The sequence below is a fragment of the Falco punctatus genome, assembly GCF_963210335.1.
Source record: "Falco punctatus genome assembly, chromosome: Z".
In the NCBI taxonomy this organism is placed as follows: Eukaryota; Metazoa; Chordata; class Aves; order Falconiformes; family Falconidae; genus Falco; species Falco punctatus.
In genome coordinates, this window is record NC_137586.1 from 41429111 (window position 1) to 41453079 (window position 23969).

Below are 23969 nucleotides of genomic sequence, written 5' to 3' on the forward strand. Positions count from 1 at the left end.
GGCTTAACTTAATTCTTTATTTCTCTATCTCCTCACCCCATGTGGTGCAGGGGAGCAGGGAACAGGGGTTACAATCAGTTCACACGTTTCTGCTGCTTCTTCTGCTATTTCCTCCTCACACTCTTTCCATGCTCCAGCATGGGGTCCTGCCAGCAAACCTGCTCCAGCCTGGGCTCCTCTCTCCACAGATCCTCAAGTACTGCCAGCAAACCTGCTTCAGCGTGGGCTTCCCATGGGTGACAGCCTCCTTTGGGCATCCACCTGCTTTGGCGTGGGGTCCTCCATGGGCTGCAGGTGGGGATCTGCTCCACCATTAATCTCCACGTGCTGCAGGGGCACAGCCTGCCTCACCGTGGGCTTCACCACTGGCCACAGTGGAATCTCTGCTCTGGTGCCTGGAGCCCCTCCTGCCCCTCCGTCTGCACTGACCTCGGTGTCTGCAGAGTTGTTGCCCTCACATAGTCTCACTCCTCTCTTCTGTTGGTGCAGATTCCCCTCCCTCCCCTTCTTAATATGCTAACAAAGAGGTGCTGCCAGTGTCGCTGACGGGCTCAGACTTGTCCAGCGTTGGATCTGTCTTGCAGCTGGCCGGCGCTGGCTCCATTGGACATAGGGGAAGCTTCTAGCAGCTCCTCACAGAAGACACCCCTGTAGCACCTCTGCTACCAAAACCTTGCCATGCAAACCCACTACATTTTCACAGAAAACCAAGTTTGGTACGCAGCAACTTGGAGCAAGTTCTCTGCAATATTATGAATTTCAGCTTTGGAGATGCTTATTTACTGACAAGACAAATTCCCTTTTAGTTATAACTTAATTATGATCTATGCAGCCTGCAGTTTTAGAGATTTAGTGTGATTGTTTCAAGGCTATAGCCAATAAAGAACATGGATAATAGTTTTGACAAGCCACAAAATGACAAAAGCTATATTAACAGTCACACTTCGTCTTGCTTTTATTTCAGGCTTATCCTTGGTGCACTACACGTGACTAATCAATTGCATCCAGATAAGCTTCTTGCTTCATTTACATGGCAGTGACAGTGCTGCTGTGATTCAAAATTCAATTTTAAGTTCCAGTCTCCCCAGCTGACAGCATAACTGACACTGAAACTGACGACAAAATGCAAGACTGGAGAGTATCCAATATGTAATGTCTGCAAACATCAGGTCTGTCTGTCCTGGAATCTTCACAGCTGCTTTCTATTTTTCATAGCCTAAAATGCATAGAATTCCAAGTGACTGCTTCTGAAATATGTCAAGCACATTAGATTAATTTTCCAAAGAACATTTCCAAAGAAAAAGGGACATGCCTAAAAATTCTACCCCTGAATTATTTTAGATGTGGTTATCATCTTCAACCTTTAATTTGTAGAGGAAAGATGGTTTGTACAGCTCACCCAATAAAAGAGCAAAATCCTGACTAAGTGAAAACACTGTATAGAGAAATAAGATGGGTAAAGGAATTTTTAAAAAAGTACAGATGTGATTATGGACATACCAATCAAAGAGAAAATTTCAAATGCACGTGGACCAGCAGTGAAGTAGTCCCTACCCCTTAACTCCCTACCTGTTAAAAAGTGATTTAACTAAGTAGCACAAACAATAAATATTTAAAAGTAAATATTCTTGAAAATATTTAAATTTTATGTTGCTTGTGTTTATAGTCTGTGGCACCTAGAGATATGACAAGCACCAGAAAAACTCTGTCATAGAGTCACAAAACCTGCTGTTGCCATTTGGCTGATCTTACCTCTGTGTCCCTTGTCCTTTATGTTCAATTCAGAAAATGTCACTGTGAAACAACTTGTATGGATGGTGACCTCAGGCTTACTGAAATAATTCTTGTTCTGGCACACTTGATACAGGTCTCAGGCTGCTTCAGTTGCTTCAAGACACTGTAATATTACATCTCTGTGAACATTCCATGTGCTCACAGTGTTCTCGGGGCCTTAACCTGTTTAATTTCTCTGGAGCTTGCTCAGTTTTGAGTTTAAATCCTGCTGCCTACAAGCAGGGGAGAAGTGTAACTTTTTAAATAACCAAATCACTCTTACTCATCAATTTACAGTAATAATTTTCTTCATTAGTTGGTGTGCCTATCCATGAACAAACTGCAAATTCTAGGATCAACACATAGGCCTACATTCGAGTCATTTTGGCCAATATGGTGCTAGTAATGCTCTGCCCTGAATGTGAATGAGAACTCTGATCTGGTCACATCTGTGTAAACTAACCTAGCAAACTATTGAGAAACGCAGCTTGTGCACAGACAGCTCAGACCAGCTGACTGCAGCTACTGCGCTAAGTCGTAAGGTTTCCCTACCTATAGGCCTCATGTATATGCTTCACTAACAGTACAGATATGCACTGTGTCTAAAATGCTGAAGGACTGTTTGCTTTCTTCCAGCACTGCATGTAAAAGCTTTGGTATTTTTTTTTAAAGGAACAGGCAAGGCTAGTTTACATTTAGCTGTAAAATTTGTCTAAAATCTGTTTTTAGACCTCTCCTGGTTTAGATCTCTCCTGCCCAGCTCTGGTCTAAAGGCACACAACGCTCCTGTGGGGATGAGGGGGCAAGGAATGTACTATACGGTCCCTGCCCTCACTCACGCAGTAGCATTTACACCGCAGTAGCGACTCCAGTAGCTGACTGTACCTCGCCGGGTGCCGGTCACCTCGGGCGGCAGGCCACACACCCGCAAGCCGCAGGGCTCGGGCCAGGGGTCGCCGGGCCTGAGGGGGCGCAGCTCCCGGCGGCGGGCGCGCCGCGCCACCGGCCTGCGCTCGGGTACCAGCGCCCGCGGGAACGGCGCGCACAGCCCCGCCACGAGAGCCCGGCCAGAACGGGGCGGGGGGCCCCAAGCACCCTCAGGACTCGCTGCCGCCAGCACCCACCCCCCCAGCTCCGCCGTGGCCAATAAGCGCGCCCCGTCCCAAAGCGAGGCTGGCCGTGCGCTGGGAATGCCCCGCCCCTCGTGCGCCCGTGCGACGGTTACGGCGGCAAAGAACGCCCACGCACCTGCAGCGGCGAGGGGCGGGGCGGGGCGGGGCGGGGCGGGGCGGAGCGGAGCGACGCGGCCTGGCCGTTGGGCGCGGCCATTTTGAATGTGAGAGCAGGAGGTGGGGGCGCGGCAGTCTCGCGCGCTACGTGGCGGCGGGCGGGCCGGCGGCGGTTGGGATCCCAGGGAAACCGGCCCAGCGCCGCGCGGAGGCGGGCGGCGCCTGTAACGGTTTGCGGCCGCCGGCGGGTCGGGAGGAGGTGCGGGTCTGCCGCCGAGGCCGGCGGCGCGCCTCAGCGGCGGATCGCGGCCTGCGGGGCCGGGGCAGGGAAGAAGGCGGGTAACTCCTGGGCGATTGTGTCCGTGTCACGACGGAGGGGTGGGGCAGGGGGCTGGTGGCCCGTCTGGGAATCCGCAGGGGCCGGCTGTAGGCCGCTTCCGAGAAGGTGGGACCGGCGGGGTGGGGGGGAACGACTGTCGCTGCTCCCCCGCCCCCCACAAGCGCCTCTCTCGTATCTCTGTGGCTGATAGCGAACAGCGCGGTCCGCCGTCCGTGCTGGTTTAACGGTGTACTTTTTTGAGGAAGCGGAGCACTGAGGTAGTTCTCGGACTTGGTGGCAGTATTTGGCGGGTGAAAAATGAAAAAAACCTATTTTACCCAGTTGTAACTAGAGTTATTTGCGTATGTTGGGTGGATGCTGTATTATATACTTAATGGTGATCCGGCAGGTCAGATAAGTGTTTAGCCCCAGCAGACCATCAGGGCATGCTTAATAAAGTGTAGAAGAGAAATAAGCATGTGCTTAAGCTTCCTGTGTGTGTTTTGGAGTTCCGGATGTAGGGCATGGTCATTATTTTGGTGGTCGGAGGTCTTGTATGGAATTTCCCCCCCCTCCCCTTTAGATGTTTGCCTAGCTGTCTTTTGAATTGCTGTAAACTTACAGCTTCCTAAAAACTTAACATAGGACTGGATTTCTCAGTTTCCCAATGTACTTTGTTTCTTTTTTTAATTTTTATTTTGATTTGTCACCAGCTAGTATCATCTGATGTCTTCTTTCTTCTGTATGGAGAGAGATGGTAGACTATAGTCCCCTGTGTATATTGTTAGAGCCAGTCATGGTGTTCTAGGATTGCATCAGATGGACTAACTTCCATGCAGAACAGTTCTCATTTACATAGTTTTTTCTCAATTGGAAGTTATTGTGGGTCTGCTTAGTTTGACCTTTTGCCTTTCTACCTGCAAGTACGTTAAACTTTGGTGCTAGGGCCAAGAGCTCCTTTCTTTACTTCAGTTAGAGGTGTGTTATTCAGGTGTTGCCATGAAAGTCACGGTGAAAGCATGTTGCTTAAAAGGCTAATAAACCTTAAAAGGCTAATAATGTTGTGCATCAATACATCACCTGAAGTCAGTGGTGCTTTACAACTGATGGTCACTTCTTGAAGCTGAAGTGTTGGATTACAATGTAGTCATTCCTGTTCCTGTGGCCACAATGTGATCATTATCTAATGCTAAAAAAAAGAAATAAAAAGCTATAGAGGAACTATTATTAGAGTTTCTATTCCTATAACTAATAAGTTTAAATCATCTAAATACTAATAATGTGATTTTTTAAATTCTAAATTAAATTCTTACAAATGGCTGTCCTCACATGATTGTACGTATCCAGTAATTCTTGTCCGCTGTTGACATGCAGAGTGTTTGGGAAGACTTCTAGTGTTTAACAGTATGAAAAAAAAAGTTCGCAGTGTGAACAATGTTTGATATCCCATGTGGAATAGTTAATGCTGTCTTGAGTAATAAATAAATAGATGAATAAATGGGTCTTCTGAATATATTGACAGATATTCCTGTTGAGGCTGTGGAATTACTTAATAGCTGTGGCATAGCAGTAGCAGTATGTAGATTCTGCTTGGGGTTAGTACTGTTTTGCTATGCAGGCACTAATGTGTTAACAGAAACTTAGCCTGAAAAGTGTTTATCCTTACACTGAGATAAGTGTATAAGGTAAGCAATGGCAAAACTATTTATGAAAACACACATGTTATTCTGTGTTATGAGAATTTAGACTTTTGAATAAAGTAGCAGAGAAGCTCACTGCTAGTTCTCTATGGAATCATCATTGGTATCCCTTGATCTTGGAGTGTCCAAGGCTTTCAGGAGTGTGCAGACGCTGACACTACAGAATTAAATTTTGAGATGAAAACAAGAACTTTACAGCAATTAGTGCTTGAACATTAGGCCTTTTGTGTTTTGGGTATTCCTATTTGTGTGGGAGAATAAAAATGTGGGTTGTTTGTTGTTTTTTTTTTCCACCCTCTTATGCATTCAGCTCTACTTACACAGTTAGCGAGCATCAATGTTTTAGCTGCCATATCAAAGACATGTAAATGCTATATGGTATACATGAACATACTCATGTTTTGGGTATGCATGTTGAATTGAGACTGTTGTGAAATCAACTATACATTGGAAAAAGTTTATATCTTTTTATTTTTTCCCTCCTTTATTTTAGAGACATTTGTCACATAAAAGGAATGATTGAGTCAGTCAAAATAAGAAGACGGTGCATGCAGGATTTCTACTCGCACTATGAACATCTTTGTGCTCTTCAAGGCTCTGTCCCACTGAAAGCTGTGAAGGCTAACCTGACTCAGGGTGCTCTTGACCTAACTGTAGATCGCATCAAAGGTGCTGATTGGGCACCACTTCTGAATGCTGTCAGGCATAATAAGACTCTGACTTCTATTGGAATAAGAAGTTATCATCCACAGGGTCTTGAAGAATCAGGTTTGTAGTGATGGCTGTAAAAGATAAATATGTTGATATATGCATTTTTTTGTGATTGAATACATGGGGGAGGAATTGTAATACCTAAGGAATTTTAAGTCAAAAGTGACTGGATTTTACTGATGGCTAATTTTTGTTGTTTACTAGGTGTTGAAAGATATAAAACATACTTTAGAAGGAGAATTCCAGCAATTCGATCAAAAGACTTGACTGGCCAACTATGCAAAGCTGTCAAAAGCTGTCTCAGTGTATCAGATGTACTAAAAAATTTAGAACTGCAGGGTTTGCTTCTGAGGGAGAGAGATCTAATACTTTTAACAAAGGTGAGAATATATATTAGTATACAAATAAATGGAAAATATGCTTAGAATGTAGAGAAGTAGCAATGAAATTATACTCACAGACAGGGATGTTCTTTCTAAGATACTGTTGTGTTATCCATGACATGAATTACTCTGCCGAGACATTTAGTATAGCCTAGTTTTGCTGAACCTGTCAAAATCACATAACCTTCCCTTGCCCTGATTCATCAGGGCTTATTAGAAAGATCTTAGCAACATCTATACCATGTGTTTGGGGCATATAACTTAAGATTGTGACTGAAACTTCTGTGCATGTACATAATAGAGGGCAAATTGAGGGACACCAAGGAGATGAAAACAGGTCTTCAAGATGTGTTATTGCAACACTGTCCGGTTTGCTCATGAGTGGCTTCTATGAAAGGAGATTGCTGCTTGTTGCCTGTAAGCTGCAGCTCCCCGGCTTAAAGAGAGCTTTAGGGTTCACTTGTTTTGATCTTCCTCTGAAACCCCTAGAGTTTCTTGTAGGGCTTGCAGGGAGGTCTGAGCAGTTTGGATGACTTGGTCTTTTCTCTGTGTTTTTGCTTTTCAAGCCAGTTAACAAACATTGCTTTTATTCTGAAGGGTTTGGCCACAGCTTCATCTCTGGAGAGTGTCTCTTTAGCCTACTGTCCAATTGGAGACAGAGGATTAGAAAGTAAGTTCAGGATCAAAAACATGTAAATATACTTCCTACTTTTTTTAGTCCTTGAAATACCTAAGTTTTTTCAATAATTTCATTCCTGTTTTAAATTTGTATATAGTGACTAAAATAACAATCTTTCCTTTATTCTATGTGACTTAACAACATTTAAAGACTTGAATTTCCTCACTTGGTGCTAGTAAATAGCCATACTACTTTATAATTATGTTTATACTTTTATTTAAAGCAACAGTCATAATATTTGTTTAAGATTAACTCTTTCTTGATGTGTTCATGTTTACAGAAGTTCTAGCTTGTTTAGCTTGTTTGTACAGTCTTTGCTAAACACTTGTACTAGAAATATATGACCTTTGAACATAAATGTATTTGAAATACGCTTTGTATTCAACACTAGTTCTTTGTCGAGCCTTTTGCCTGTTGAAGCTGATTCAGCTTCTTAATATAACAGTGAAAAAGTGTGTTCTGATCATCTGGCTGTGGTGTAGATAATATGCATGCTTTTGTTTCCTTCAGCAATCTGTCAGAGTGTAAAGAATTCAGCTACTATCAGATATGTAAACTTCACAGGATGTAGCCTCACATGGCGAGGGGCAGAACATATAGCAAATGTATTAAAGGTAATTTAATCACCTTTTTTAGAACCAAATGTTCACAAGAATGTGAACACATTTGATTATTTTTTCTTCTACTTTCAACCTCTAAATCCATCAAAGTACTTTGTGAGCAGCATATCTGAAGTATGTGAATAGTCCTCCTGCAATTTGTGACTTTGCCACAGGTAGCTTAATTTACTGGTGTGGGATTTAAATGTGGTATTTCTTAGTAAACATCAGTTAAGCAAATAACAGTTCAGACTGATTTATTTTCTTTAAATGAGGATTAGGGTTGTAAATGTCTGATGCCTATTTTGGGAAGCATGTCTTTCGTTGTCACAAATTTTGAAGAATGTTTAAGTGTTCTTAAACATTGGGTAAGAATAATTTGAGTTTACAGTTTACTAATTAGTTAACTAGTCGCTTCTAATCTTGTGACTAGTACAATATTCTGATTAATGTTAACATTAGTTTGCGTGAAAGCACATAATCTCCTAGTGTGTATATCCTATTCAAGATGCATTGAAAGTGTCTGCCAAAATAAGGTCGTAAGATGTTTTTTAGCCATATTTAATATTTAACATTGCAAATCAGATGATCAGAATAAACATGACTTAACTGTAATGTTTAAAAGTTACTTGTGTTTCTTGAACTCGGAAATGGTATAACTGTTTCTTGTATCAGCACTCAAACCATTAAACATCAATTATGAACAAAGATAACTTGTGATCTTGTCATCAATATTGGCTTTGCCCTTGCACTTGGTAACACCTTCTTTGTCTGCAAAGTACCAGGCAATGAAAAGACATGGTGAAGCTTGGGCTGAAAGCCTACGTTACAGGAGACCTGACCTTGACTATATGACTGGCTTGAGGCGGATTACTTTCAATTGCAACATGCTTGTTGGAGATAGAGGAGCAAGTGCCTTTGCAGACTGTCTAGGAGAGGACCTTTGGCTAAAAGGTATTGTGTAATATTGACTCTTAAGATATAGTAGTGGCAGGCAGAAAACTTAAAATTCCCAGTTATAGCAAATGTAGCCAGAAGAGTAACTTGCTGTTTGGCTGGGGAAGAGTAATCTTTTTTTTTTTTCATTGAAATTTCTCTTCCTTTTTTGAATTGTCAGAGTATCTGAATACCATTGTGTCATCTAGTATTGCCCTCCAGTATTTTGGAGAAGTAATTTATTCTACAGTGTATCTGTCCAAAATGACTAATGGTGGTGGTGTAAGTCAAATACTTAAATGCTGAAATTGTTTTATAGTTTGAGCACCAGGTGTACAGGTAACATGCATACTGATTGAAGAGTATCAGATTAGAGAATGCTTAAGCAAACTGGACATACAGAAGTCCATAGGCCCTAATGGGATGCATCCACAGGTGCTGAGGGAGCTGGCTGATGTCGTTTTGAGGCCACTGTCAATAATCTTTGAGGGCATCATGGTAATGGGGAGGGGTGCCTGAGGATTGGAGTATAGCAAATGTCACTCCTATCTTCAAAAAAGGCTGGGAGGAAAGACCTAGGGGGAGCTACAGGCCAATCAGCCTTACATTGATCCATGGGAAGGTGGGAATGTGCAGCCATCCAGAGGGACCTCAACAGCCTGGAGAAATGGGCTGATGGAGGAACCTCATGAAGTTTAACAGAAGGAAGTGCAGTCATGTGCCTGGGAAAGATAATCCCATGTGCCAGAACACACAGGGGCTGTGTGGCTGGAAAGCAGCATTGCAGGAAGGGTCCTGGAGGTGCTGGTGGACAGCAAGCTGACCATGAGCCAGCCAAGTGCCTTTGTTGCAGGCTAATGGTATCCTGGGCTGCATTAGGCAGAGACTTGAGAGCAGGTTGAGAGAGGTGGTCCTTCCTCTCTACTCAGCACTGGTGAGGCCAGACGTGGGCTCCCCTGTACAGGAGAGAGTTGGAACTATTAGATTGTCCAGTGAAGGGCCACTAAGATGGTGAAGGGACTAGAGCAACTGTCATTTCAGGAAAGGCTGAAGGAGCTGGGACAGTTCAGGCTGGAGAAGAGAAGGCTCAGGGTAGGTCTTACTAAGGCATACAAATATCTGAAGGGAGGGTATAAAGAAGGTGGAGCCAGGCTCTTTCCACTGGTGACAGGGCAAGAGGAGGTGGACACAGACTGAACACTGGAGTTTCCTCCTGAACCTCAAGAAAGACTTCATTACTGTGAGACTGACCGAATACTGTCACAGGTTGCCTGCAGTGGTTGTAGAGTCTTCATCCTTAGAGGTCTTTAAGAGCTGTCTGGACACAATATGGGGCAACTGGCTTTAAGTGAGTCTGCTTGAGCAGTGTTCAGTAAGATGACCTCCAGAGGTCCCTTCCATCCTCAACCATTCTGTTATACATGTGCATTGTGAAATCAGTGCCAAAGCCACGATAGTACTATTTCATGGTGACCACCTAACTTATTCATGTGAGCAAGCAATGAACTTGTAGAAGCATTGACTCAGACTTCTTAGACACAAGTAGTGTGTTTGTACATATGATGTTACCTTGAGCGGTTGAATTAATTGGTAGCTGGGAATATTAAATCTATTAGGAATTGTCAAGAACAGTGACTAAACTGTGATTTTATTTTCCTTCCTTTGTAGTTGTTCAGCAGTTATTTCTTAACATTTATCTATAATACTGATGTAAATTTCTAGTTTTCTTCTCTGAAAGTAATATCCTTGTTGTACACATAGCTGTTATTTGTTCTCTTTTCTCATGCTTCATGTTCTGTGAAATGGAGGTTTTCAGCAGGTATGGATTAACTGTATTAGGTATTGACTACAGGTTATGACACTAAATTTATTTTTTCTTTTACCTCCTTAAACATTTTAGCACTTGATTTGCAGCAGTGTGGAATATCCAATGAAGGAGCAAGGTCATTATTAGATGCTCTTCAAACTAATACATCATTAGTGGTACTTGATATAAGAAAAAATCCATTAATTGGTATGTATCTGCATCTACCTGTGTCGTCTTTGTGTTTTTGTTTGTGTGTGTGTTTGCTTTCCCCATTAACTCTGGGTGAAAAAAACATCTCACTTGTAAGGAAAAAACCTGCAACAGTATGTTGCTAAACTTTTAAAATGGGGGAGGGGAGCAGGGTGGGTAATGTGTACTGCTTATTCAGTGATCTGTTTGTTTGCATACTTATCATACAGGAAATTCTTAATAAGGTATCTTAATTTGTTCTAGATCACGTTATGATGAAAAACATAATTGAAAGAGTTCTTATGAATGGAAATAGTGCTAATTCAGAGGTATGTCAGGCATTTGGGAGTGAGTTTGGGGTTTTCTTCTTAGCTGCCATTGCTTTTTGAAGTTTTTTAAAAGGATGACTGTTCAAAATGAATCTAAAACAGTTATTCTGCTAATAAACAGAAGTCTGACTTTTAAGCAGCTTGAAAACCAAACAAAAACCACTATGAAGAGAAAAACTAAAAACACTAGCAGCAACATGATATTGTATTGGACATTTTGTGTGATTTCTTATGTTATTCAAGATGTAACCTGTAAAAAAAACAGGATATCAATTTAAGGAAGATAAAAATGGAAACGTATGCATATACTTCAGCCTTACCACAGAACGTTAAGTAAATACTGCTGCTAGACTGCTGGAAGGCTTTCTACTTCATATGTCTGGTTAACATAGTAATAATCACTTTTCATTTAAAAGGAAATCACAATTTAAAATTCAGTACTTAATTTATGTTGAAACTTATTTTTTGTCAATAATTTACATAATTAAGACTTTTTTTAAATTTGCTAAAGACTCCTTTTGAGTGCAAACCATCTAAGAAACCAGAGTTTAGTTAAAGTGCAGAGCTTCTTGCCATCTTTATCTACTAGTCCATAGAGAATTTACAGGAACATGCATAAACTGAATGTCTGGACTACTTATGATCAGATACACTGTTTAAATGCTGAATCTTTTGTTTATAATACAGAAAGCGGATTCAGTTCCCAAAGGAGACAGCAAACAAATGAGTGCGCTCTTGTTCTTGTTTTTACACAGCTGCAACAATCCCAATTCTTGTTCTGGAACTTACTGCTCTTTTGGATTTGAAAAGTTTTAAAAGTCAGAGTTGTGGATCTGTAGGTAGTACATGATAAAATGAGAAGTTTGTGTGTAGAATTCCTTGAGGATTAATACAGTTCCCCGTTTCAATCTCTTAAAGACTTTCTTTGGAGAAATTGAGGGGTGTGAAGGAGTACTTTTTTTCTCCTTGGCAGATGCAATCAATGCTTACAAAGTATTGCAGGGATCACATGAAAATAGCATCTGCCTGGAGATGCTCAAGATGATTGGAAAGCTGAACCATGAAAAGAAGCAGCTCTCTGGGGAATTTTCCATGTACTAAGAGATCACTCGACTGAAAGACATTTGTTTTATATTCATCCAGGTAGTGCAGTATCTTAAGTTCTATTAGGGATGCTAGTAATTCTTCATACCTTGTTAACAAACAATATGAACAAAACACAACAGACCAGCAGCTTTCTAAATAACCTTGCTTGTTCCACAAATAAAAACAGCCTAGATCCTTTATTTCCTAAGCTCTGTGACTAGGCTGTTGTAAATACCATTTGCTGTTTATCATGGGAACAGTCCAGGCACTCAAAAAGGGATAATCCACCTGTTTAGCAAGATCAGTGCAAACATTTGATGTTGAGGTTGATACTCTTTTGAAACTGAAATATTTACTACCCTTATCTAGGATTTACAGTTGTTTTTGAGCTCAGTTGCAGAAGCCTGGATGTTACGAAGAGAAAAACAGTTGAGTTCCTTTGAGGTGGTATCTTACTCTATATTGAAAATCAGCAATGTGGGGTTTTGTCTTGTGTGTAGCTGTCGGTGGTGTGTTGTTTTTTAGTGGTTTTTTTATCTTTTTTTAAGGAGTCAAAATGCAGGGAATAAATTAATAAATTGTCAGAGGTGTTAATGAAGACAGACAGTTGGTCACTAAGCTGTGTTGCAGAAAGAACTGCAAGGACTTTCTTCATTCTGTCAGTAGTCAAAGTTCAGCTGTATGATTTTAAAAAAACAGCATACAAGTGAAAACCAATTGAATGTATTTGTGAGAATCCTAATAACATTCTAAATTCTGGATGTAACTAACACTCTGGTTCTTTCTAGTTTTTAACAAGTTTTATCATAATCAAAAATTTCAGTTATTTTTCAGATTTTCCATGATTTTGTTTGTGGGGGATCAGTTGTAGACTAATTTTACAAATTTAAAGAAGCAATGTTTGTTTCTTGTAGCTTAAGCTTGTTGAACAGAATGCAGTCAGTTGGCATACTTTTTGTTATCTGTGTTCTCCCAAGTATGTGAGGTTTTAGAAAGATGTGCTGGTGTATTTTTTGTGGTGGAGAGAACAGGGGTATTTATCTTTGGAATTATTTAATTTAATAGGAATTTTGTTTTATTTTACCTGCTGTAGTTGCTAGAGATCTGGATTGCATATTGATAGAAAATGAAGAGTCAATTGGACTGTTTAGCCTGTGTGTAGAGACTTGAACGCAAGGTGTAAGATGTAATTTCCTGTGTGAAGCTAATCTGTCACTTACTCTTGCAGTAAGTGGCCTAACTCATACCATGTCTCACCCACAGATAACTAAAGAGTTGCATGGATGGTCATACCTAGTACTGTCTGCAGTTTCATCTACCTCTGATCTCAGCTTTTTATCATGCCAAAGGCTAATGGTCATATTTCTTACGAGTAAAACTCAGTGAAGTGTTGAATTTGTATCGAGAAGTGGCAGAGCTGCACTCTGTACCATCTCACCATGGCACCTATTGTGTCAATTCCATGGTTTTCCTTATGCAGAAAATATGTTGAGGTGCTGCTGTGTTGCTTCACAAAGAGAAGTTTGTTGGGCTTTTGAATGGCCTTGTAGTAGTAAAGCATCATAACTACAAAAGATCATGTCTTGGCTCCCACAAAGAGCTGTTATATAGTATACTGTGACCACTTGCTTACTGGAGACCAGTCACAGCAGCCCTTCCATCCTGTTCAGCATAAAAGCTGGTTGTTTCTCTTTGCTTTTCAGTAGCATGTAGATGCTTGCCTTTTGGGCTGGGTTTTCAGCTTTGAAGAAGAGATGCCTACTGCTAATGGATGCCTTTAAATTTGATGGGCAGCTAAAAAAGAAAGTTGTATTATCCTAGCAGCACTGTGTAGCTAGTGTAGTGGATTATAAAGGCAGATATGATTGAATGTAGTAAGTGATGAAAGTTTGTGCAGATTCTGGGGGAGACTGAGTAACTTAAAGGAGAAACCCACTGAATGTGTCTATAAAACAAGTTGCTTTCATAGTCTCAGCTCCAGAATTTAGTCATTTTTCAACCCTGTCTTAATAAATTTACTGTCTTTATGCTTAGGTGTTGTACAACAGTAGCAGGAATCTAGACAAGAGACAGGCTACTGGGCTAGATGAGCTTTAGGTTTAACCTAGTATAGTGCACTTTTATGTGTGTAGTAAAATAAAATAAAAAATAGACAAAAAGAGCAAAATTAAATTGTAACTTCTAAGAGCAAGAGTATCTTAATTTTCAAGTGAACAATTCACTTGTCTCAGGGGCTACATCCATCTGCAGACCCAGCAAAACTTACATAAGGAATATTTGAGTCCAAAGTTTAAAAAACCAAAAAGAGAAAGTTTTTCTTGCCAGTGATAAACTTGGACTAAACTTGGTTAGTTAGAGCACGGTAATGGCATTTTAGTCTTTGCTGTGCATTAGGTGGGAATAACTTTGGCCTACTGTTCCTAGTACTCTAATGCAGGATTTAGGACTGATAGAAGCTGTGTGTTATTATCAGCTGCATTTCCTTTGGTGGTTGCTTCAGCATGAAACTTTGTATTAACATAGCTTGATGCACACTGAAAAATAAGTGACAGTGTAACTTAAGAATATCTATGTAGAATAATAAAACTTTTATTGGGTAGAGGGGAACCTTTAAGAATAGAGCTGTTGCTGACTGGGAAGGAAGTATGAAGTACATCAATTGCCTTTGATGGTCACTGTGTCTTAATTTTAGTTTGGTGACTTTCACTGTGTGAGGGTGAATTTTCATTACAGGCAGTGAAAATTAAACTTTGTATTTTTTTAAAATACTAACTTTATTGGTAATACAAAATCATGTTAGGGAAGCTCTTATTACTCTCAAAAACTTTGGCTTGAGCCAGTCATTCCTAACAAGCCAGCTTTCTGAGAATGAAATTCAAAAGTCAGTTTCCTTTCTATAGGGTTGGTGCCCCTTCTTTTGCTATAAAAGAAGTGTTTTGCACAAGAGAGAGGAAAATATTCAATGGGATATTATAGTGGTGTGTTGGAAACGCTTTCTGATAATGTAGCATTCGGTTGCATTGAATCTGTGTTTGAATTGGGGTTTTGTGGGATTTTTGTTTTTCCTTAATTTTACAGTTTATTAAGTTTTCTGTAACTATCAGTATTCTCCATGTATCTGACAAAACCTTCTCGAATCTTAAATGAGCATCTCTTTAAATATCAGTTACTAAACCAGTTTGTCTTAAAAAAATTTTTTCCAGTATAAGTGGCTGACTTCTCCATCTTCCAAGGATGCTTTGAAAACTAGACCAAAGAAAAGAACTATTATCCTAGGAAGTGGTCGAAAAGGAAAAGCTACTATTCGTATTGGTAATATACTGTGTTTATTTTCTCTGACTGGAGTAAGTTTTGTCTACAAAATAATCTTTTAGTGTTTAAGAGCTTTAATTATAAAATATACAATGCATCTAATTGTCAGTGCTTTGCAGAATACTTGTCTTCAAAAAGCATTCATATGTTCTTAATTCAATAATGTCTTTTCTACCATCGGTGTTTTTCCGTAGGAAATATGCTCGAGTTTCTAGTGCTGCTAGATATGTGGCTGGAAAAATGGTAGGATGTGCCAACTTAAATATGTGGAAGCACTGCACGTATTTATTCTGAGCACATCCTTTTCACAAGCTTTTTGGCGGTAGTAAGTTGCCTAGTTCTTCTGATGCTGTAACCCTGCTGTAGGAGACCATCCACTGCCCGAAGAAGCAAGCATGCATTTTTTTACTGATGTACAAAATGTTCTAAGATTTTTTTTTAACTTCATGTAAAGTTATGAAAACTAGTATGTTTAAAATAACATAGATAATTTGAATATATATAATTCAGTACTGATAGCTGCAATACACTAGTTTTCAGTAAGAGTAGAAATTTCACTGTAATACATGTGCCTGTCTTTCATCATCTTTGCTGTAGTTATTTGGAAGCAGAGGTAAGCATAAATCAAGTTGAAGTCTGTGTACAAATGAACTGTGGTGATAAGGGTGATAGAAGAAGAAAATGCCTGACTCAATTACAGTTGTGGTTTTATTGTTGTTTATCATTAAAATGAGCATCTTTATAATTTTTCTTTATCATTATTTTTATCATTAAAAAATTAGGGGTTTTATCTCAGAGAAACAATAACCTGAGTTCTCACTAGTTTTACTATATGAAATACTAGGTGAACGGTTTTCTGGGCTTGTTAGTTTCTGACTCGGACAGAGCCTGGGGTAGAGTGATCATCCACATGAGATATTTATTCTGAATCTACTCTGAGTCATAGTGTATAATTTTAAACAACAACAATAGAAGACTGGACTAGTGAACATGACTTGTCATTATTATTCCTCTTCAGTGCAGTCATTGCTGGTGTTCTGTAGAAGCAATCAACATGAGTACCAGCTTTGTATCTTCAAGCATTTTGCTAGTTACAAAATCAACCTTCTTCACACTACAGCCACTAGAGGGCAATCTGAAGCACAACAGATAGCCTTACTGTCTTTGTGGCCTGTCAAAGCTCCCACCTGAGACAATGGAGTTAGATATCTGAAATTATTAATGTGAACAAACCTCTTTAACTACACAACTTTGCTTCCTTTTTTGAATAACAGCGTCTTACTTAACTGCTATGTTAGGTTGATGTAAGTATACCAGCTTACAATTGCAAGCAGATAAGCTTTCTTTCTGAGGAGCAAAACAGAAGGTTTTGAACACTTTAGGAAAATTAGGCTGAAAGATTTCCTACAGTTCCTTTTATTAAAAAGGAGTCTTTACTTATGAACAGTAAGCTGTGAATTTATATGTAAATAACTGGGTATAATGAATTCTCTTTTCTCCTATTCTTGCTGTTCAATACAGGATTACAGCCTAAAAAGTCTGTAAGTCCTGGGGGAAAAAATACCTCTGTGAAAGACAGTTACTCACCAAAACCACTACCACCGGGTGCAAAAGGCTTCCTTCCTTGGCGGACTGCAGAACGGGCGAAGAGATGCAGGTGAGGTTTTTCATAGTACAAGGGAAAATACTAAAGCATAAAACCTGCATGATACATGTAGTAAAAGCAGTGTTAGTTTTTTGAAATACATATTTAAAAGTTACACACAAAATTTCATATTGTATCCATAATGTTGTTCTGTTTATATAAATGTTGAGGCTGTTACATAAATTCTATTCCAGTAAGTTTTTAAAGTACACAAAAAGATGTAATTTGATGGCCATAGGAGTATTCAGGTGTAGCAAAAAAAAACCCCAAAACCCAAACCCATCGTCCTTGCTTGTTCTCTTGTTACTAATGATTTCTCAGACTTATCATAGCTGAAGATGCAATTTAGTTTCCTAAGCTGGTAGTATAGTTGATCTAGCATCCAGTTCGAGGTGCCTAGGTTTTTTTCCACCTCTTCTTTCTGCTCCATCTCCCCAATGCCAGTGTAATTATTGTGATCATCTAAGTCCTGTGAAGTAAAATTAAAAATTTGTTATACGTGGAAACCATAATACTGTTATTCATGCTTGCTTTTGAAAGTTTTTGTTAGTTTTTTTTTTTAAATGGATTTTCTAGACCTTGGCCTCTCAAAATGGAGGCTATATAAATATTTAAACAAAAAATTACTTAGTGCTCTTTAACTATTTTTATCAAAAATTGTCTTCCAAAATGCTGAACACCAAAATCCTCCTGTTGTCTTTAGTCCATAATAATTAGCTAAGCAAGATGCCTATTGAAGATGTTAACGTTACCATGCAGTAATGTTGCTCTAATTAATGATTAAGTGGGAGTACTAATAGAACAAAATGAGAATGTAGTGAGTGTTAAAGGATACAGTGCAATGTCTGATGTTGGTTTTAGTCTTACTGCTTCACCTGTCCTAGAATCCTGTGTTTGGAAATGAAAGTAGCAATGACGACATAAATTTACTTTTCTCAGAAGTGTTTTTTTCTGACTTTAGAGGGGGGACAGTGGATAATACTGAAGAATTACCAGTGAAGATTCAGGTACTGTGTCTCTAATATGATGGTTTATTTAGCAAATGAATGTCTGAAAGAAAGTGAAAGTAATCTCAATAGAATCTTGCGGTCTGAAAATTAGGACTGGAACATACTTCTAAAGCTTCTCTCTCATAGAATTGCAAAATAATAGTTTATGCCTGCATTTGGTTGAAACTTCTTTGATGCTTAGTGTTACAGAAATGAAAGTAAACTGTCTTTTTGTTTCTTAGCCTTATGAACAAGTTGGAGTATGGGTACAGTTCTTCCAGAGACAATAAGGAGAATAAACAGCATTTTTCTCTGAAAGTTTCTGCACCCCTGTTCCTCTCTTTCCTCGTTTTGCTTTTGGACTGCATACTTGTGTTTGCACCCATCTGTGAACCACTGTCATAACATACCAGCAGGGGACAAAACATCCCCTCTTTCTTCATTCTTCTTCACATTTTATTTCCATCTCCCCCCCTGCCCTAACTACCAGAGAAAAGCTGGGGAAGTGTGTTAGTGTGTATTAATGAATTAAATCGGCTCACAGAAGGTCTGATGGTTGCTGAAGCCAGCACACTTATCCCCTGCTCAGGCATAGGCTTCGCATGGCTGCAGTGCTTAGGGAAAACCTGTCCAGCACAGACTGTCCACAGGCCGCAGCTCCTTTGGCCCATCCCTCTGCTCTGACATCAGGTCTTCCCTGGCTGGGGTGTGGGTGTGAGCCCCACCATGGAGCACCTTCCCCGAGCCCGATGCTTTGCTCTTTCTCACTATTTATGTTCCCTTCTTTTCTGCTTGTCTAGAATTTTTTACCCTTTCCTAAATACATTTTCCCTGAGGTGCTCCTCTCTTGGCTGAGGGGCCAGGCTGTGCCCTGTGGTGGGCTGGTTGGAGCCAGCTGGAAATGGCTGTGTCCAGTGCAGGACAGCACCGGCTGCTCCTCACAGCAGCTGCCCCTGCTACTAAATCCTTGCCACATATACCCCATATATGCACACATACACTTTTTTCTAATATTGTTTTATGCAATTTAACTTCAAAATTGCATTGCTGGTCCATGTATATGCATTGTAAGGAACTCCGGGAAATGATTCCATTTAAATTAAACTTTTGGTACTATTTAATTTTTGATTTTTACTGCACAGTATAATGCTGTGAATGGATGTATTTTTCTTTTCTGATGTAATTAGACAGGTATTCCTGTGAAAGTGACAGTAGAAAGCGCTTCTACATCTGAAACTGAAGACACAGAAGATTTAGATGATGTTGTCCTTCATCCTGATTCATCAAAATCATTAGATAAGATCAACATGACAAAGTGTCAGCAATTACAAGTAAGAAGCATGTTCCGTGCCTTAAACTCTATAAAGGTGAATTATATCAATTAAACCAAGTTTTATTCAGAAAGTTACGGTTAAGCTAATAACCAGTGATGGAGCAGGATTTCTCTATAACTTAAATTATCCTGCATTATGTCACACAGGTTTTTGTCTCAAAAGATGTGTGTCAAATATGCACTGGATTTCTAGTCTCTGAATGTACACTATAAACATATTGTCAAATCAAAGCCATAATAAGAAAGAACTTCACTTAATATACAGAGATGCAATATGCGTAATGACTTTGTTCAAGTCTTGAATCATGGTTCACAAATCTTTTGATTGGTGTTATTGCCTGTAGTATTTCCTTTTAGAAATACCATTAAATTACATTTTTAAGGGAAATATTTAGGAGTTGAAATATTGTAATGTTTGTTGTGTAAAAATAGTTAAAAAAATAACAAAGTGTGTTAAAACTCTGTTTCATAATTGAGCTTGGTAACAAACTTTTTTCATTTGCTTTTTATTATTCCCTCTACTTCTTCAGTAGTTTTAAAAAACTAGCAGTAGTGAGACTGAGTATTGCTGGAAATGACAGGGAATGTTCTTACAAAAGCAGGGAAAAACAAAGGGTGTGTTTCAGTGGCTCAGTAATGCCTCTGAGGTAATCTAGCACTATTATAAAGTAACGCCCTCAGGCTCAGGGCATGAATTTTGTTTGGAGAATTTGCACTGCCTCCAAGTGAATGCTGCTAAAAGTGAGACCGGTGGTCAGTCTGGTTTTGGTGGTAGTTGTCAGAGAGTGCCATGCTGGATGAATTAACAGTTCATGTATATAAATATTATGACCATATAGCTGTCTTTATGTAAGTGAAGTGAAGTTGAAACTTAACTTGTTGCAGATATATATGCAATGGGAAAGTTAGGGTGGCTTAAGAGTTACTGTGGAAGGCAAATGGACTGTACAAATACTGCATAAATATGTACCTGCCTTTTTTTTCAGCTGATGTGTACTTCTTTAGGCCTATTCCCTTATTCTCTTGAGAACTTCTGTTCAGGAAGATTTTCAAGGTTTTCACATGGTACTGGGACTTAAAGTTGTATAGCAGCTTTCTTCTTTGTAGGTGATTCATACTACGGGTCATGTGCAATATGCTGACATTGTGCTGTACGGTGGCTACAACAGTCTCATCAAGAGCATTGTGCCTGGAATCATGGAATTCCATGTCATGTGCATGTCGTGCCAGAAACTTTTATGCAGCAAGTATGGTTCTTTCAGGAAACACTTGATGTATTTATTCTTAGTCATTGGAGAGGGAGGGATATTACCTTCAGGATGCACTGCAGAGGCAGATAGTCTTTTGAGCTTTGGGGAAGGGTTGTCATATTTGTGCTTCCTGGAAAGTAAAATTACAAATTTTAGCCATATACCTCAAAATTTATTCCAAATTTCCTATGCTTATAAAGGTTCAGATTTTCCTGTTTGTTTTTTCTTTTTTTTTTTTTTCATTTGAAAACTAAAATATTTTTTTAGGCAATGGTTGCAGGTCTGACAGCCCTGTTTAAGCAGTCTTAACTGTTTGTTTGCCTCACCCATCCTTTTTGTTACACTGATGCAAAGCAAAGTCTCACATTATGGCAGAACCAAACAACAGCTTGTCACCACTGAATTGTGAGGTCTGTTTCCCCTCTGTCCCTTAAGTGCTTTTCCATTTGTATCTTCAGTGTATTTTTCATATTTATCTCATCATAAGACAAGTTGATTCAACTTGCTGAATGCGAAGAAAACTCACGTAGTTCAACAAGAAATGCAGAGTTGTATACCTGGGGAGGAACAGCCCCATGCTGAGGGCAGCTGCAAAGCAGCATTGCAGAAAGGGCCCTGGGGGTCATGGTGGACACCAAGTTAAACACAAGCCGTCGGTGTGCCCCTTGCGGCAAAGGTGAGTGGCATCTTCAACTACATGAGGAGGAACACTACCAGAATGCTGAGGGAGGTGATCCCCTGTATTCAGTGCTTGTGAGACCACAGTGGAGTATTGTGTCCAGTTCTGGGCTCAGTGCAAGAGAGACATGGGCATACTGGAGAGAGTCCAGTGAAGAGCCACAAGGATGGTTAAAGGACTGGAGCATCTCTCTTATCAGGAGAGGCTGATGGAGTGGAGAGCTGTGACTGATCAGCCTGGAGAAAAGAAGGCTCGGGGGAACCACATTAATGTATGTAAATACCTGAAGGGAGGGTGCAGAGAGGACCTTTCACTGGTGCTCAGTGACAGGACCAGTGGCAATGGGCACCAGCTGAAACACAGGAGGTTCCCTCTGAACATCAGGAAACCCTTTTACTGTGAGGGTGACTCAGCCCTGGCACAGGTTGCCCAGCGAGGTTGTGCAATCTCCCTCCTTAAGAGATACTAAAAAAACATCTAGACATGATCCTGAACAGCCTGTGGTAGGTGTCCCTCGTTGAGCAGGGGGTTGTACCAGACGACCTCCAGAGGTGCATTATAACTTCAGCCATTAAGTGATATTTCTCCAGGTTAGTTTTCAGCCATCTTAATGACTCACATTGGGATATGTGATTAGGTGTGTTCCAAAACTGGAGCATGGCAAATGGCAGAAGTCTGTGGATGATGATGTGAGAGAGGAAGTGGAGGACCATTTTTATCTGCATTAATTTGGCTTGGGTACTGTCATTATTGTGTCCTTCTGCATAATCTGCATCCCTTATTGAATGTGGCAGGGAGCATTGCTGCAAAGGATGAGGAAAGGCTGAGGTACTTAATGCTTTCTTTGTCTCAGTCTTTAATGGCAAGACCAGTTACCTTCAGGGTACTCAGCCCCCTGAGCTGGAAGATGGAGATGAGGAGAAGAATGCAGTCCCCACAGTCCAGGAGGAAATGGTTAGTGACCTGCTGCTCCACTTAGACATGCACAGGTCTGTTGTGCTGGATGAGATCCACCCAGGTTACTGAGGGAGCTGAAGGAAGTGCTTATTGAGCTTTGTCAAGTATAATCTTCCCTGGGTGAAAAAAGCTGGCTGGATGGCCAGGCCAAAGAGTCGTGCTGAGTGGAGCTACATCCAGCTGGCGGCCATTCACAAGTGTGTTCCCCAGAGTTCAGGGTTGGGGCCAGTCCTGTTTAACGTCTTTATCGATGATCTGGACGAGGGCTTTGGGTGCACCCTCAGTAAGTTTGCAGATGACGCCGAGTAGGGACGCGGAGCGTTGACCTGCTGGAGGGCAGTCAGGCTGTGCAGAGGGACCTGGGCAGGCTGGAGCGATGGGCCGAGGCCATTCCTGTGAGGTTCAACAGGGCTCAGTGCCGGGTCCTGCCCTTGTGTCACAGCAGCCCCACACAGCGCTACAGGCTGGGGCAGAGCGGCTGGAAAGGGCCTGGTGGGAAAGGGCCTGGGGGTGCTGGTCCACAGCCGGCTGGGCGTGAGCCAGCAGTGTGCCCAGGTGGCCAAGGCGGCCAGCAGCACCCTGGCTGGTACCAGACACGGTGTGGCCAGCAGGACCAGGGCAGCGATGGTCCCCCTGTACTGGGCACTGGTGAGGCCGCACCTCGAACGCTGTGTTCAGGTTTGGGCCCCTCACTGCAAGAGGGACGCTGAGGTGCTGCAGCGTGGCCAGAGCGGGCAGCGAGGCTGGTGCAGGGTCTGGGGCACAAGGCTGGTGGGGAGCGGCTGAGGGAACGGGGGCTGTTCAGTCTGGAGGAGACTCAGAGGGGATCTTACTGCTCTCTCCAACTACCTAAAAGGAGGCTGTAGGCAGGTGGGGGTCAGTCTCTTTTTCCCAGATAACAACAGGACAAGAGGAGATGGCTTGAAGTTACACCAGGGAGGTTTAGACTGGATATTGGGAAAAATTTCCATCACTGCAAGGGAACATTGGCAGCATTGGAACAGGCTGCCCAGGTAGGTGGTTGAATCACCATTCTTGCAGGTATTTAAAAACTGTAGATGCAGCGTGTAGGGGCAGGATTTAGTGATAGACTTGGTAACCACAGGTTAACAGTTGGACTTGATGATCTCAAATGTCTTTTCCAACCTAAACGATGCTATGATTCTGTGATTAAACAGCTCTTACTGCAGAGCTACTTGAGACAGGGGCTGACTTTAAGAAAAGTAATCCAGTGTATTTCGCTGTAGCAAGTCTTGGTACAGCTTTTCAGTAAAGTGGGAGAACCAGTTATGCTAGAGCAATGGTGGGATTGTGGACTGGGAATAAACTTTAAGAGATGGGAACTTCTTAAACTGCCAGTGTGCCAAAAAAACTCTCCAAGCATCCCTTGATATTACTAAAAGACCAGACTTCTGCTCTAGTATGTAAGTCCTTGAGAACTTCTCTGCGCCCTTCTGCTCAAAAAGGGGCTTTAAGTCTACTACTTAGTGAAACAATATTAGTTGTGTTTTCATTTTTTAAAAAAATCCCTTGGTTAACATAAAGCTTAACTTCTGCTGAAATGAAAAATAAGAACTGATAAATATTCTTCCCTTTCACTAGAGGGAATCTGAAATGTCAGAATTGCCTCTGATGAAGATAGTTGGGGAAACCCTTAGATTTTGAAATTTTGAGTAAGGATATAAATGTTGAATTTCACCCTTAATATAGTTAGCACAGTAACTCTTTCTACACACTAAATACTATGTGAATTACTTAGAAGTAGAGATTGTACTATAGCTCTTCTTTAAAGTTCAGGACACATATAATCAAGTAGAAGACCATGGCTAATTAGTTACTGAAGTTTTTTCACATTTTTGTATTTTTAGTTTTTAAACTTAAGTTTTATACCTCTGTCTACTGTTGAGTAGTGCTATCACGTACTTCTGAGGACTACAGATATATTTGCTATTCAATTTCATCTTAAAGGCTGTCAGTGCTGTTTTCTGGACTACACTACTAGAAGGTTTGGCTCAGTCTTGCAGCTTGGATGTACATTTAGCTCTGATTTATTTTAATAGATTT

The 23969-nt window shown here is 40.7% G+C and overlaps 1 protein-coding gene across 6 annotated transcripts in view; it reads left to right on the forward strand.

Annotated features, from left to right (window-relative positions):
* Positions 1-2861: 2861 nt before the first annotated feature.
* Positions 2862-23969, forward strand: part of CEP78 (centrosomal protein 78) — a 31355-nt gene continuing 10247 nt past the window's right edge. Inside the window, exons 1-12 of one of the 6 annotated variants that reach the window (XM_080371515.1) lie at positions 2862-3109; positions 5515-5789; positions 5937-6112; positions 6713-6785; positions 7305-7408; positions 8173-8347; positions 10230-10343; positions 10590-10654; positions 14944-15052; positions 16574-16709; positions 17659-17704; positions 18874-19017. In XM_080371515.1, coding sequence (XP_080227641.1) covers positions 5537-5789; positions 5937-6112; positions 6713-6785; positions 7305-7408; positions 8173-8347; positions 10230-10343; positions 10590-10654; positions 14944-15052; positions 16574-16709; positions 17659-17704; positions 18874-19017 — 1395 coding nt within the window. In that variant the 5' untranslated portion in view covers positions 2862-3109; positions 5515-5536. The other 5 variants (XM_080371512.1, XM_080371513.1, XM_080371514.1 and 2 more) reach the window with 5 other exon arrangements.